Source organism: Schistocerca serialis, chromosome 5 (genome assembly GCF_023864345.2).
Source record: "Schistocerca serialis cubense isolate TAMUIC-IGC-003099 chromosome 5, iqSchSeri2.2, whole genome shotgun sequence".
NCBI lineage: Eukaryota > Metazoa > Arthropoda > Insecta > Orthoptera > Acrididae > Schistocerca > Schistocerca serialis.
The window spans coordinates 552000945-552017674 of record NC_064642.1 but is presented as its reverse complement, the minus strand read 5'-3'; the positions used below and the strand labels follow the sequence as shown (position 1 = coordinate 552017674).

At 39.0% G+C, this 16730-nt stretch overlaps 1 protein-coding gene across 3 annotated transcripts in view; it reads left to right on the top strand.

The window, feature by feature from the left end:
* Window positions 1-16730, top strand: part of LOC126481295 (uncharacterized) — a 166569-nt gene that overhangs the window by 61262 nt on the left and 88577 nt on the right. For all 3 annotated transcript variants that reach the window (XM_050104941.1, XM_050104943.1, XM_050104942.1), the window contains exon 6: window positions 15332-15468. In XM_050104941.1, the coding sequence (XP_049960898.1) occupies window positions 15332-15468 (137 nt within the window). The remainder of the gene's footprint in view (window positions 1-15331; window positions 15469-16730) is intronic.

Below are 16730 nucleotides of genomic sequence, written 5' to 3'. Positions count from 1 at the left end.
TTTAAGCACTTTCTTCCTTCTACTGTTGAAGAGCAATTCGGTGATGGCGTTTGCATCTGTCATCACGATCAAGCTCCTGCTCGTAATGCACAGCCTGTGGCAGAGTGGTTACATGACAATAACATCCCTGTAATGGACTGGCCTGCATAGAGTCCTGACCTGAATCCTATAGAACACCTTGGGGATGTTTTGGAACGCTGATTTCGTGCCAGGCCTCACTGGCCGACATCGGTACCTCTCCTCAGTGCAGTACTCCGTGAAGAATGGGCTGCTATTCACCAAGAAATCTTCCAACACATGATTGAACATATGCCTGCAAGAGTGGAAGCTGTCATCAAGGCTAAGGGTGGGCCAACGCCATATTGAATTCCAGCATTGTCGATGGAGGGTGCCATGAACTTTTTAAGTCATTTTCAGCTGGATAGTGTATATTGACACACATCCCAAAAGAATGATGCCACATCAGACATGCTTATTCCTTTGATAAGATTTACTTTGATCAAATTTGCAATCACTTTGACATTTATATGACCCAATCTTGCATGCCAGGTTTTTTGAGGTTATTTGTGGTTGACAAACTCATGTCACATTGTGTGTTTGAGACTAATATAATGTGCAAATTTTGGTTTTTTGTTTTATTTATTTGGCAACAGCATGTCTGTCACAAGACTTGTTTACAAACGTATCTACAAAGCTCACTTCAAAACCTTTTATCTTACATACACCAAAAGAAAACAAATTCTTCCTTCTTTTGGGATTTATAGCACATTGTCAATCCATATGTCTTCCCAATCCCTATTTACAAATTTCTTTATTTTAATTGACCCAATTCCCTTTGCTTCACATTTAGTGTCATCTCCAACTGAAATTTCAATGTTTTGACATTCACAAATTTCATCGAACCATTCCCATTGAAAAGTGATGCGCTATGATGCTCCACTGTCAGGAAGCCAGACATTGCTTATATAAACATTCAATATACTCTCACAAATCATTTTTATGATGTGGAACTTTTTTGTGTGACATTCCATTGGTAATTCTTCTTCTTCTTCTTCTTCTTCTTATTATTATTATTATTATTAGAGTGGCAGTTTAATGACACATGGCCCAGCAAGTAAATTTTCCTCTTGAAGTCTCCTGATTTGAGTTCTCCTTCCTCATACCCGTATGCTCTTTTTTCCAGCCTTTAGATGAAGTCGCTACCAAGACGTTTGATGCCTCCTCCATTTTGTTCAATTGTTTTTCTTTGGAGATGAGCCACTCTTGGAGTTTCACAATCATTTGCTGATTTCTAGGCATACTGTCCCAGCCCATGCCTAGGGTGTGGAGCTTCATCAGAAGGCTTATGAGGATCTTGGCCATTATCACTATGTCTGACACTGTTTCATTCACGTCCTTCAGTTGGCTCACAATTTTCATGGTTATTGCTATATGCCATAACACTGGATCACTCTCTCACTCATTCGGTAATCATGCAAGTTTTTCATCAGAGTGAGCTGCTTCGCTTCAGAGTTTGTTGGCGAATTATGCTGAATTTCTACCACTTTTCATGAGCAGTAGTGTACACTATCCAAAATTTGAGTGGTGAGTACTCAATCAATATTGAAATGCAATGCATAACACGAGCATTGTCTTTTACCTACAGTTTTCCAAACAACATTGTTAGATCCTCAGGTGTTGCTCACTGACCATTCACCACAGCTCAAATGCTGTAGAAGTCGAACAAAGCCTGAATTTGAATTTTCATAGCCAGAAATACAATGCATCAAATTTCATGATCCTTCTTGCGTTTCCTTTGTTGATATAGCACAAATAATAATGCATGAGCTGACTCAAATTGTGTATCAAATAGAAGTTGTAACAAACTTTTGTACTGAATTTTGTGATGAATCTGGGCTCATAACCTATTAAGGTTTATGGAATCTCAATTCAGACACAGGAATACAAAGCAAAGTGTATTGAATGACAGACACATCAACCAATAAACAAAAGGTGTCTACACCTAAGGAACATCAAAACAAATTTGACTGTGATGCCATCAGTATCTTAGGTGGGGAGATTTCAAAGCCAAAAATAAGACTTCAGTTTCAACCTCCTCCTTTTCTTAATTCGTGAGATAAGTATTATAAATTCCCTAAAGAAGTGCTTATTTAAATTGTTTTGTAATCCAATGACTTGAAGTATATGGAACATTATAAAAGATATCTTACTGATACGCTTAAGTATAGAATGGCTCATACCGTAAGTATTTTTCCTCCTTGATGTCTTTGGGTATCTCCATTCAGTTAGATGTGAATTTCTAATGGTGATGTAATTGCAGTTTAAAGAGCCGCACAAGTGTGCATATGGGAGCTCAGTATCAGTTTAATCAATGTGCTTGTATGCTATTGCAGCACACTGAACAATGCGGCATTTCCATAATATCGTCATGCACCATATTGTGTATTACATCCTTGCAGTGAGCATCATGACTACTGAATTCCCTCACATGAACTTTGTTTTACTGCTTTAGGGAATGTCAGCAAGAGTAAGATGCCCCTGCCATCCAGTTTTGTACAGAGTAGTACATTTCATGCATTTCAGCGTACTTACAAGAAACATGATTTTTACTGTGGAAATATACAGGGTGACACACAGGAGACTTGACGGTTTTCAGTGAAACAATACTCAGCCAACTTTAAAATTAATGCATGTTTATTTACACAAAATCAAAGCTCATTATTTGCCATTTTAGTTAACAAAGTTATTTGTGAAAAATAATATCATCAAGGTGATATCCATCATTTCGAATGCAGGACTCAAGTCTCTTCTCAAAATCCTCCATCACATGGACTAAAATCTCTGCAGGATGACAGCAATTTCTTGAATGATTGCAATCTTCAACTTGTTCAAATTTTGTGGTTTGTCGTTATAGACACAGTTCTTAAGGTACCCCCACAGGAAAAACTCATGTACTGACAAGTTGGGAGACCTGGGAGGCCGAGGAACATTGCCAAAATGTGAGATAATCTGGCCAGGAAACATGCGTCTAAGGATTGTCATTGAAGTGTTTGTGGTGTGCAACGTTGCCCCATCCTGCTGGAATCAAATGCGTTTTAAAGGGATTCGTCGTCTTCGTAGTTCTGGTTTCAAGAATGTTTCAAGCATACGAATGTAACGAACAGAATTAACAGTAACTGTGGCCCCGTTCTCTTAAAAAAAAGGTCCAATAATGCCAACAGAGCCAAGACCACACCAAACTCTTACTTTTTCTGAGTGTAGAGGACGCTGGTGGATAAGGTGTGGATGCTCTGGAGCCAAGTAATGTAGGTTTTGCTTTTTCACGGTCCCGTTTAAATGAAAATGAGCTTCATCGCTCATCAATAAAATTTCGTTTTCATTCAATCCCAAAAGCACTTGCATTTTGTAAGCGAAGTCTTCTCATACAGCAGAATAAGTTTCTACATCTACATCTACATTTATACTCCGCAAGCCACCCAACGGTGTGTGGCGGAGGGCACTTTACGTGCCACTGTCATTACCTCCCTTTCCTGTTCCAGTCGCGTATGGTTCGCGGGAAGAACGACTGTCTGAAAGCCTCCGTGCGTGCTCTAATCTCTCTAATTTTACATTCGTGATCTCCTCGGGAGGTATAAGTAGGGGGAAGCAATGTATTCGATACCTCATCCAGAAACGCACCCTCTCGAAACCTGGCGAGCAATCTACACCGCGATGCAGAGCGCCTCTCTTGCAGAGTCTGCCACTTGAGTTTATTAAACATCTCCGTAACGCTATCACGGTTACCAAATAACCCTGTGACGAAACGCGCTGCTCTTCTTTGGATCTTCTCTATCTCCTCCATCAAACCGATCTGGTACGGATCCCACACTGATGAGCAATACTCAAGTATAGGTCGAACGAGTGTTTTGTAAGCCACCTCCTTTGTTGATGGACTACATTTTCTAAGCACTCTCCCAATGAATCTCAACCTGGTACGCGCCTTACCAACAATTAATTTTATATGATCATTCCACTTCAAATCGTTCCGCACGCACTTTCTATGTATTCGCATTACATTACATTTGTCTATGTTAAGGGACAGTTGCCACTCCCTGCACCAAGTGCCTATCCGCTGCAGATCTTCCTGCATTTCGCTACAATTTTCTAATGCTGCAACTTCTCTGTATACTACAGCATCATCCGCGAAAAGCCGCATGGAACTTCCGACACTATCTACTAGGTCATTTATATATATTGTGAAAAGCAATGGTCCCATAACACTCCCCTGTGGCACACCAGAGGTTACTTTAATGTCTGTAGACATCTCTCCATTGATAACAACATGCTGTGTTCTGTTTGCTAAAAACTCTTCAATCCAGCCACACAGCTGGTCTGATATTCTGTAGGCTCTTACTTTGTTTATCAGGCGACAGTGCGGAACTGTATCGAACGCCTTCCGGAAGTCAAGAAAAATAGCATCTACCTGGGAGCCTGTATCTAATATTTTCTGGGTCTCATGATCAAATAAAGCGAGTTGGGTCTCACACGATCGCTGTTTCCGGAATCCATGTTGATTCCTACATAGTAGATTCTGGGTTTCCAAAAACGACATGATACTCAAGCAAAAAACATGTTCTAAAATTCTACAACAGATCGATGTCAGAGATATAGGTCTATAGTTTTGCGCATCTGCTCGACGACCCTTCTTGAAGACTGGGACTACCTGTGCTCTTTTTCCAATCATTTGGAACCCTCCGTTCCTCTAGAGACTTGCGGCAGATGAAGAAGCTTGCACAGGATAGAGTAGCATGGAGAGCTTCATCAAACCAATCACTGTACTGAAGACCACAAAAACAACAACAACAAAAACAACATGAATTCTAAAGGTTCATTTTCAAAGCCATGAGACAGGTCTTCTAGCATCAGAAACTATTTCATAGAATAATCTAGAACTATGTAATCAATACGTGGCATTACTTGGGAAGGAATTTTCTTCCCCTCAGTTTTGCAGATCTTATTCATTTCTTTTTGTTGTCTGTCTATGACAACCTCGGCCTTAAGTTGTTGGACGATGAGCATTTTGTAGGGATGGAATTTTAATTCTTTATGTAAAATTCGTCTAACCAATTCACGATTGATTCGTAACTCACTAGCATGACGTCTAGCTGACCATCCTGGGCTTCTGACTGCCGCTCGCCTTACCCTTTCAACATTTTCTGGTGTCGTTACTCTGTGTCTCAGGCCAGGATGCTTCTTATCCAGTTTGTTTCCAGTTGATCTGAAGTTTTCCACCCCTCTGAAGATTGTGTTATGGCTCAGAACAGCTCCATGTCGACCGACATTAAACTGCGCATGAAACAATCACTGCGTAGCATTAATAGACTCACCACTTTTCATGAAACTGTCATAGACAAACACTCGATGTTGCAAGTCCCACTGCTCCATAGTGACTGAGTAAATGAAATGACGTCTTGTGTGGATCAGAACTATCCCCACCATGACCACCTCCCACCACTGCGCCCTCAGTACTATGCAATTCAAAACCATCCGTCTCCCGTGTGTCACCCTGTACTATACCTTTGAAGTCATTGGTAGATAATTTTACATGTGAACATCAAGGGCACAGTCTACGGACAGCATGTAACTAAGTATGAACTGGTCTTGCTTCTGCACTCTATCAGAATCAGAATTGAGGTTGTCATAGACAGACAACAAAAAGAAATGAATATGATCTGCAAAACTGAGGGGAAGAAAATTCCTTCCCAAGTAATGCCACGTATTGATTACATAGTTCTAGATTATTCTATGAAATAGTTTCTGATGCTACAAGACCTGTCTCATGGCTTTGAAAATGAACCTTTAGAATTCATGTTGTTTTTGTTGTTGTTGTTTTTGTGGTCTTCAGTACAGTGATTGGTTTGATGAAGCTCTCCATGCTACTCTATCCTGTGCAAGCTTCTTCATCTCCAAGTAAGTACTGCACCCTACATCCTTCTGAATCTGCTTAGTGTATTCACCTCTTGGTCTCCCTCTATGATTTTTACCCCCTACACTGCCCTCCAATACTAACTTGGTGCTCCCTTGATGCCTCAAAACATGTCCTACCAACTGACCCCTTCTTCTAGTCAAGATGTGCCACAAATTCCTCTTCTCCCTAATTCTATTCAGTACCTCCCCATTAGTTACATGATCTACCCATGTAATCTTCAGCATTCTTCTGTAGCACCACATTTCAAAAGCTTCTATTCTCTTCTTGTCTAAACTATTTATCGTCCATGTTTTGCATCCATACATGCCTACACTCCATACAGATACTTTTAGAAAAGACTTCCTCACACGTAAATCTATACTCAATGTTAATAAATTTCTCTTCTTCTGAAACACTTTTTCTTTCCATTGCCAGTCTACATTTTATATCCTCTCTACTTTGACCATCATCAGCTATTTTGCTCCCCAAATAGCAAAATTCACCTACTACTTTAAGTGTGTCATTTCCTAATCTAATTCCCTCAGTATCACTTGTTTTAATTAGACTACATTTCATTATCCTTGATTTGCTTTTGTTGATGTTCATCTTATATCCTTTGAAGACACTGTCCACTCCATTCAACTGCTGTTCTAGGTCTTTTGCTGTCTCTGCCAGAATTACAATGTCATCGGCAAACCTCAATGGATTTTAATTCCTACTCCAAATTTTTCTTTTGTTTCCTTTACTGCTTGCTCGATATGTAGATTGAATAACATCAGAGATAGGCTACAACTATGTCTCACTCCCGTCCCAACCACTGCTTCCCTATTATGCCCCTCGACTCATATAACTGCCATCTGGTTTCTGTACAAATTGTAAATAGCCTTTCACTCCCTGTATTTGACCCCTGCCACATTCAGAATTTGAAAGAGAATATTCCAGTCAAAATTGTTAAAAGCTTTCTCTAAATCTACAAATGCTAGAAACATAAGTTTGCCTTTCCTTAACGTATCCTCTAAGATAAGTCCTAGAGTCAGTATTGCCTCATGTGTTCTCTGGTACCGTGCGCCACGGAATTTGAATGCCCGACAGACATCATGGACGTCGAAGACCCCTAGAGGTCACTGCACCATCGCGCCGTAAGCTGTTGCGGTGCGCATGTCCTGGCCCGCATTTAGTGTGAGGGCAGCACAGTGGAACACGTGGTTCCAGCAGCCAATAGTGGCACCCCCGGTAGAGTATTTAAGCACCTGCCTCTTTCTCAGACAGGTAGCCTAATCGTTGCGTGAGTCTTGACACTTCGCCTCGACAACAGACATCGTGTTTACCATTTATGGTTGTCCTTACTAGTGGTCATCTTGGATTCGTTTGGTTGTCTCTGTCACTCCGTTGCTTCTTGCGTGTTGTCGTCGTAAGGTCTCTCTTTATCGTCCGTCGTTGTTTCGTGTCCGCCCCTTCCATTCGTTTGTTTGTTTGCGGGCCGCTCTCCGTTTGGTCCCACCACGCTTTCTTGGCCACCCCGCGACCTTTCCAGACACAGTTACAACAGGTTACAACATGTTACAACATTTCTATGAAATCCAAATCGATCTTCTCCAGTTTTTCCATTATTCTGTAAAGCACTCATGTTAGTATTTTGCAACCATAACTTATTAAAATGATAGTTCGGTAATTTTCACACCTGTCGACACATGCTTTCTTAGGGTTTGGAATTATTACATTCTTCTTGACATCTGAGGGTATTTCATCTGTCTCATACAACTTGCTCACCAGATGGTAGAGTTTTGTCAGGGCTGGCTCTCTCAAGGCTATCATTAGTTCTAATGGAATGTTGTCTACTCCCGGGACGATGTTTCAACTTAGGTCTTTCAGTGCTCTGTCACATTCTTCATGCAGTACCATATCTCCCGTTTCATCTTCACCTATATCCTTTTCCATTTCCACAATATTGCCCTCGAGTACATTGCCCATGTACAGACCCTCTGTATACTCTTTCCACCTTTCTGCTTTCCCTTCTTTGCTTAGAACTGGTTTTCTGTCTGAGGTCTTGATATTCATGCAAGTGATTCTCTTTTCTGCAAAGGTCTCTTTAATTTTCCTGTAGGCAATATCTATCTTACTCCTAGTGATATATGCCTCTACATCCTTACATTCATCCTTCAGCCGTCCCTGCTTAGCCATTTTGCACTTCCTGTCTATCTCATTTTTTGGACGTTTCTATTCCTTTTTGCCTACTTCATTTATTGCATTTTTATATTTTCTCCTTTCATCAATTAAATTCAATATCTCTTATGTTACCCTCATATTTTTACCTACTTGATCCTCTGCTGCCTTCTCTATCCCATCTCTCACAGCTACCCAGTCTTCTACTGTATTTCTGTCCCCTGTTCTTGTCAATTTTTCCCTAATGCTCTCTCTGAAACTCTCTACAACCTCTGGTTCTTTCAGTTAATCCAGATCCCATCTCCTTACATTCCCACCTTTTTGCAGTTTGTTCAGTTTTAATGTGTAGTTCATAACCAATAGATTGAGCTCAGAGTCCATATCTGCCCTTGGAAATGTCTTACAATATAAAACCCGGTTCCTAAATCTCTGCCTTATCATTATATAGTATATCTGAAACCAGTGTCTCCAAGCCTCTTCCACATATACAACCTTCTTTCATGATTCTTAAACCAAGTGTTAGCTATGATTAAGTTATGCTCTGTGCAAAATTCTACCAAGCGGCTTCCTCTTTCGTTCCTTACGCCCATTCCGTATTTACCTACTACTTTTTCTTCTCTTTCTGTTCCTACTATCGAATTCAAGTCCCCCATGACTATTAAATTTTTATCTCCTTTCACTGTCTGAACAATTTCTTTTATCTCAGCGTACATTTCTTCCATGTCTTCGTCATCTGCGGAGCTAGTTGTCATATAAACTTCTACTACTGTGGTAGGTGTGGGATTCATATCTGTCGGCGGTCTCTGTCAGTCAACAGACTAGGTCAGCCTGTACGCTTTTGTGCTGTATATGTTTCTTTACGTTTCCACTTCACTATCACATCGGAAACAGTGGACCTAGGGATGTTTAGGAGTGTGGAACTCTCATGTACAGAAGTATGACACAACTGACACTCAATCACCCGCCCACGTTCGAAGCCCGTGAGTTCTGTGGAGTGCTCCATTCTGCTCTTTCACGATGTCTAATCACTACTGAGGTCACTGATATGGAGTACCTGGGAGTAGGAAACAGCACAATGCACCTAATATGAAAACCGTATGTTTTTGAGGATGTCCAGATACTTTCGATGACATAGTGTAATTTGTTAGTGTCCCTAACAATGTGCACACCCTGTTCTTTCGAGTAAGCAGTTGTTAGCCATCTGTTACAATAGTCCACATATGCTGGGAAGAAAGGACTGCATTGTCAGCATGGGTTGGCTACAAGTGTGTCTGATTTTGACATGCCTGTTGTTGATGAAAACAGTGATAATTTATAAGCTGAGGATACAATGTTGGCTTTTTTACTGTTGTTTGCAATTTTTAAAGTAGTGGAGGAGGTTGTGGACGGTGGATAATGTATGTTTAGAGCATATTCCATTTTATAATTTTATAGTGTCTCTATCTTTTGCTACTGCAGTTTTCACATAAAACAACTTATAAGTTACTTGAATGATTTCAAACAATGGAATGTAGCAATATAATGAGGAGGATAGTTGCTGCTAACCATATAGCGGAGATGCTGAGTTGCAGAAAGACAGCAAAAAGTCTGTCAGAAAATCAGTTTTCAGCCAACAAGGCCTTTTTCAAAAATAGACACCCCCCCCCCCCCCCACACACACACACACTTGATCACAGTCTCTGGCAGCTGGAGCCACACACCAGACCACAGCTCCAGCTGCCAGAGACGGTATTCATATGTGTGTGTTTGTGTGTGTGTGTGTGAGAGAGAGAGAGAGAGAGAGAGAGAGAGAGAGAGAGAGAGAGAGTTGCATTGCATGAGTGTGTGTGTTGTCTATTCTTGAGAAAGGCCTTGTTGGCCAGAAGCTAACTTTCCAACAGTCTTTTTGTTGTGCCTTTCTGCGACTCAGCGTTGGATGATTTCATGTACACTTACAAATTACCCGAAACACTATCCAGTGATAGGTCATGTGAGTGCCTGAGATAGTATCTCATTACTGGAGCAAAGCAGAGTATGATGCCACAAATTAATGACTGTATGTAAAGGCTTGCACATTATATTTCCAATCTGAAGCTTGCAACAATCTGAAGTAGAATTACCCTTAAAATCTGTTACCTAAGGCCTGTACGATGGGCCATTCTGCTTCTCTTACTGCATGAATTCCAAGTAAGGACCCACTGCATGTTTCTGATTGCAGAAATATTCAGACAGTTTACTACAATGCTCTACAGATCTTTGAATAATCTAACATACTAGGATCACTTAAAAGATTTAGTTGATTAAGAAGTTCGACATTTTCAGATTAAAAGATAACATGAAATCAAATGGCGCATTAGTATCAGAAAAGCTACATCCCAATAAATTCACCCACTCAACGCTAGTAAACATTCCACTGCTCCAACTGCCTATCCATTGGAGGGAACAGGTGGAGGGCCATAGGAAAGATGGTAGTGCCTTGCACATAGAGATGAAGTTACTCTTGTTGTTTGTACAGCAATACCCTATTCCTACTACATCATGAACTCTTGAGCATGTTATTTGGACAATTATAATGCATTTTAGTGATCCAAAACCATTTGCACACAACTTCACTTGGGCAGATTCATTGCCACTTTCTTATTGGTCATGATATTAATTTTTTTAGCTCATAGACATAGTCAACACAAATTGTAATCCCTATAGTAGCACAGATTGTCAAGTCAAACACATTTTAGCCATCTACTTTCCAAACTTATTTTATTTGGCTACCAGTTTTGGCGATTTACTATGCCATTTTCAGGCCCCTGACCGATGTGTAGGAATATTCCATCTCGGTTCTGGTCAAAACAGGGGCCAGCAGTCGAATACTGGTATATGTAGATTTCTGCTTGCTATAGCAATCACTTCAACCATCATCTGCTGACTGTTGGTTGAAGTGATCACTATAGCAAGCAGAAATATACAGATGCCAGTATTTGAGTGCTGGCCCCTGTTGTGAACAGAAACAAGGTGGAATCTTCCTACATGTTGGTCAGGGGCCTGAAGATGGCATAGTAAATCGCCAACACTGATAGCCAAATAAAGTAAGTTTGGAAGCTAGACAGCTGAAAGGTGTTTTATTTGACAACCTGTATCAAGCAGCTGAGTCCTGCAGCCATCTCAGAAAAGATGGACATTCAGCTACAGTATCATGTCTGCTGGTCAGTACCAACAAGAAGAAATCAAACAGGAAACTTTACACACATTGGTCACTGGCAAAAGCTGGTAGCAGCCATTCATGTATTTCAACCCATATTTCTGGGATGACCCACAAGACATGCCTCGAGGGGCAAAATGCTTCATATGACAACATTGGGGCATAAGATGAGAATACAAGAAATGCTGTTGAACCTCTGATCAATTTTATTTTTCTAAGCAAATTTTAGAAAAGCTTATGTGTAAGTAGTATCTTAACCATCTCATCACACATAATATATTTAATGTTTTATGAGGCAGATGTTAAAAGTTACATTTTCAAATGCTAATCTTATTTAGTTTGCAGATCATGCAGGCATAAGGTCATTTTAAATGATTGAAGTGATTCCACAGATTTACTGCAGCTATATTACTTGACATATTCTCACAGGGCTTTGCACTCACTTAGAAAAACCCAGAAAGTTTCTTTAATATTTTTTTTTTTTTTTTAATTTTTACAGGTTTTCCATATGTGCCCTCTACATAGTCTGCAGATATGAAGTTGATAATCAAGTTCTTTGCATGTTTGGCACAGCATGTCGCTAGAGTCTGTTAACTACAGAGTAGTATTTTTAATCATAAATTTATTTCAGATAATACATTCCTTTCAGTAACTGACAACTCAGTTCACAAATTCAGTTGTAGGAATAAGAACAAGAAACATTAAGGCTTACTGGGATTTCCTTTGTCCCCAAAAGGTGTCCACTATTCAGAAACATAAATTTACAATAATTTACGAGTAAATATGAAAGCTCTAGTGACAATGAAAGTACTGCTTTGTAAGGAACCTGACAAAATCTTTTGTGACAAACTACGTCTAATCCATTACCTAGTTACATAGTACCGTAGATCCAGTTGGTGTAAATATTGTTATTAATGTCACACAATACAAGTGCTATGTAATATTCAGCTTTTGGGCCTCTTAAGCGCTGTAACATGATCAGTATATGTAAACATTCTTAATTTATTTTCATGGACAACAGCAGAGTTTACTAATCAGTGGCAGAACATGCTGCTGAATGCAATGTTTTAAAAGGAGCTTTAGCAAAGAGAATTCCTAAACTGTTTCCTAGAGGCTTTCAACGAAACTTTTCCCACCTCAAGCCTGGTGACTAAGAGTGGCCAGTAAAATAAATTGGATTACATCAGGAATAAAAGTTTCTAGTGCCAGGAAAATATAGTTTCACAATGAGTTAAAACATAACAAAAATGCTGACTTTGTGTAGTATGTAAAGAGATATAAGAACACATTCAAAAAGTTATACAGGCAGCAAAAAAATTGGCTAACAACGTGCATATTAGTAAACATGAAAATAAATCAAAGGCAATTTGGGTTGTCATCGAATCTGAATTGGGAGTAAACAACAATTGCCAATAAAATGTCCAAATGTGAATTAAAAATGATATAATTGTAGATCCTTTTCAAATGTCAAACTGTTTCAATGATTTTTTCATAAATTTGGTGGAATCAGAAGTAGATATCATAGCCCACCAGGACAAGGTAGATGCCAACTCTGTAAATATAAAACAAAATGCAAGCCTTAAAACATTCAAAAGAATTATCCCAAAAGATCAGCTGGGTGGGATGAAATTCAAACCATTGTAATCAAGGCTGTTTATAACATCATTTCTCATCCATTAGCTAAAAGTATTAATCAGTCATTTGAGGAAGGACATTTCCCGGATGTGTTAAAATATGCTGAAATAAGACCATTGTTAAGAAAGACTCACCAGATGACTTGGGAAATTACCACCCTATTTCCCTGCTGCCAGTTTTTGCTAAGGTAATAGAAAGGATTGTTGCAAAACATCTTGAAAACTTTCTTGTAAAAAATATTATAGTTAAAAATCAATTTGGATTTCAAAAGGTAAAATACAATAAATGCTATCAGGAAATTCACTGAAAAGATAAGCTCTGCTTTAGACAAGGGTAAAAAGGTCACTGGTATTTTTTGTGATTTGACCAAAGCTTTTGACTTGGTCAATTACTTACTACTTCTAGTGGGCGCTGATGACCACGCTGTTTAGCGCCCGTAAACCTCAACCACACACACACACACACACACACACACACACACACACACACACACACACACACACACACACACACACACACACACTACTTCTACACAAGTTAGAGAGATATGGGATCATGGACAGGGCATTACAGTGGTTCAAATCTTATTTGTCTGAAAGAAAACAGACAGTTATTCTAAATCCAAATGGAAAAAAATCATTCTCGGACTGGGAAAAAATTTGTACAGGGGCCCCGCAGGGCTCAAGTTTAGAGCCTTATCTTTTTCTTCTGTACATAAATGATTTACCTTTAAACATTGATGTTCACTCTGTTTTATTCACAGATGGCACCTCGGTTTTAATTGAAAATGTTCAAATTCATGATACTGTGGAAAATATAAATGGGAAACTTAGAATTATGGTTTCAGCAAAATGGTTTAAAACTCAATGGCACAAAAACACAATTAGTGCAGTTCAGTGCTAAAACATTATCAGCATCTCCCATAAAAATAGTGCACGGCGATCAGGAAATGACTGAAGCAAGTTATGTAAAATTTCTAGGTCTAAACCTTGACAAAAATTTAAATCGAAGGCACACGTAGACTTCTTAGCAAACAAACTAAACAGCGTAGCTTATGTGATGAATGTCTTATCTGGTTCTACCCTTATGGACACCAGGAAGATAATCTACCACAGCTACTTTGAAACTATAATTCGATACAGTATAATTCTCTGGGGAAACTCTACGAACAGCCTGAAATTACTTACACTTCAAAAGAGAATCATAAGAAACATGTTTAGTTCGAAAAAGAACATCATGTCGCCCATTATTTGAAAAATTAAAAATGCTAACCATTCCTTCTCTGTACTTTTACGAAGTTTTTATTTTCATATATAAAAATCAAAACTCACTTGACAATTTTCATTTCAACCAAAGTTGCATTACTTATCACAGACACAGTTTCAAACTTCCCTCTCATAACTTAAAACTTTATGCTCAAACACCATTGTACATTGGAAAAAAATTTTACACTAAAGTAAACAACACAAATCTGTTAAATGTGCAGTTTGACTCACTAAAAAAATTGTTATTTAATACACTAGTGGAAAAATGTTGTTATTCAATTGAAGAACTCATGCAGGGCAGTTTGGTAATTTTTAAAGAAAAGAAACAATTAAGATAATGTATTGTATAATGAATTGTTAATATATTGCATAAACTGTATTGCAAGCTGCAAAATGTCTGTAAGTGTTATATATGTTCCTGTTAAATTGTCCATGTCTAAAAATTCAGAAATGCCTGCTTCAATATGTTAATTATTATAATTTCATTTTTAAAAGTAATTTTGATGTGTCTCCAGTACAAGAATCTTTGATTTGTAACTGTACGTAATGAGACTAATAAACTACATTCTGCATTCCATCTGGATCCTTCTCCTGAATACCTGCTGCCCTGAAATGTGCAGATTGGATTACAAGCCCTTCTTCAATCCCATAATCCTGCAGGTGTCAGTCTCCTTTAGTTCCTGTCCTACACCCAACTCCACCCTTGTCCCTCTGCCCCCCCCCCCCCCCCCCCCAACTTCACTGGCTCTACATTTACACTCTTCTTTTCTCAGTCAAGTGTGTGTGTGTGTGTGTGTGTGTGTGTGTATATGTGTGTGTGTGTGTGTGAGAGAGAGAGAGAGAGAGAGAGAGAGAGGGGGGGGGGGGGGGGGGGGAGAATTATTTCAGATGAGGAACTTGTCTGAAACCATAACAGCATTCTCAATTTATGTGCCTATCAACTGATCATTGCCTGTTGTATACTGTAAATGGTTGCCTTTAAGCCTTTCATTATTTATCAGTGGAATATTAAATATTAAACAATTTGTGGTGTTGCATGTGATTGTTGTTTTGGATGGTGGTTAGTTCATTTTCTGAGGCCCCAATCCACATACAAGTACTTCCTCCAAATATTACTAGTAATTAATTTGTAACCTCTTCCACAAGGTCCAGAAGAAGTACGTTCCCGCTCACTGCATTTAATAAATCTAATAAAAGATGCCAAACTGCTTGTCAAACAGAAGTGTACTATTGTGGAGGAGCGTAGTGATACACTGAAAGAAAAAGCTGTAAATGGATTTGAAGTAAGTATTTATTAAGAAATATAAAGGAGACCTTGAACAGTCGTCTGACTTGGCATTACTACTATGTATTCTATGCATGTTGTGTTTGTGAGAAAAATCCTAAATTTTCTGAAGTTGGGGTTTACAAATAAATCGGGTGGGATATTACATCTACATTTTCATGCCATATTATTATGACCATCTCCTAAATATGACAGACGTAATGTAAAGTGTGGATGAGGAATAGGTATGCAAAGGAACTGAAATGCTGTCCATGCCTTTTTCTCTTGATTTCGTAGGTAAAGGAAACAATTTATATGAGTTTCAAAAAGGGTAAATAAATTGCTTTCAAAGTGGGAGCACAGTTTGTAATGGTTTTATGAATAATTTTTATGTAATATGTTATATCCCTGTGCCATTGTTGTCTGAAAAGAAGGTCACCTGCAAGAGCAAGTGAAAGACGTCTCACACGCAGCAATTAAACTGTTCACTTTTCAAATAAACAGTGGGGCAACGGGAGTTATTTCAGCCGCTGCTGTTCAGCAAACACTACTGCAGGGAGATAATGTCTGCGGGCTTGTTATTAATGGTGCATTGGTGGCTAAGACGTGAATTTACTTGATAATATCAAAACTGGATTGCTGCTTTTTTGCTGATAGGAACTTTTTTGTAATGAGTTATGTTTAGCAGTTCATAGTGTGGATGGATGTCAGTGTGCAGCGTGGCGGTGTTTTACTCTGCTGTGCTGGCTGCATATTAGAAATTCACCTACCTCAGAACGGCGTCTGCTCAATGGCCCTTCACTCGGCAACGTAGGTACTTACAAGATGATGTCAAAGCAGCATTGATAAAAAACACCAGCTAATATCTACAATTACTGAGGCCGCACAACTCTAGTAATGAAATAAAGTTCTGTAGAAAAACTGTCATTAAAAAATTTATCAGGCGGTAAGAAAATGGATTGGCTTCTGGAAAATAATGTCTGAAATTTCCACACAAAAATGTTTATTTTGTCCAGCCAAAGAAACAGTACTATTCAGTTCACATTTAAACTATTGGCTATTTTCTTTTTGTTCACCACTGATACACTCAATTCATATGCACAGCAGTCAGAAATCTGTCCAAACCCGACTGGAATTAAACAACGTTTTCACAGTCATTAATTTCACCACTAATTTGAGTTATTACATTCGGTCCTTCTTGTGGATTTCAAAAAAAGAAATTGCTGGCCAAAATGCTCAGTGGTTGAATACTGAAACATGCCATGGGGATACTACGTTAGT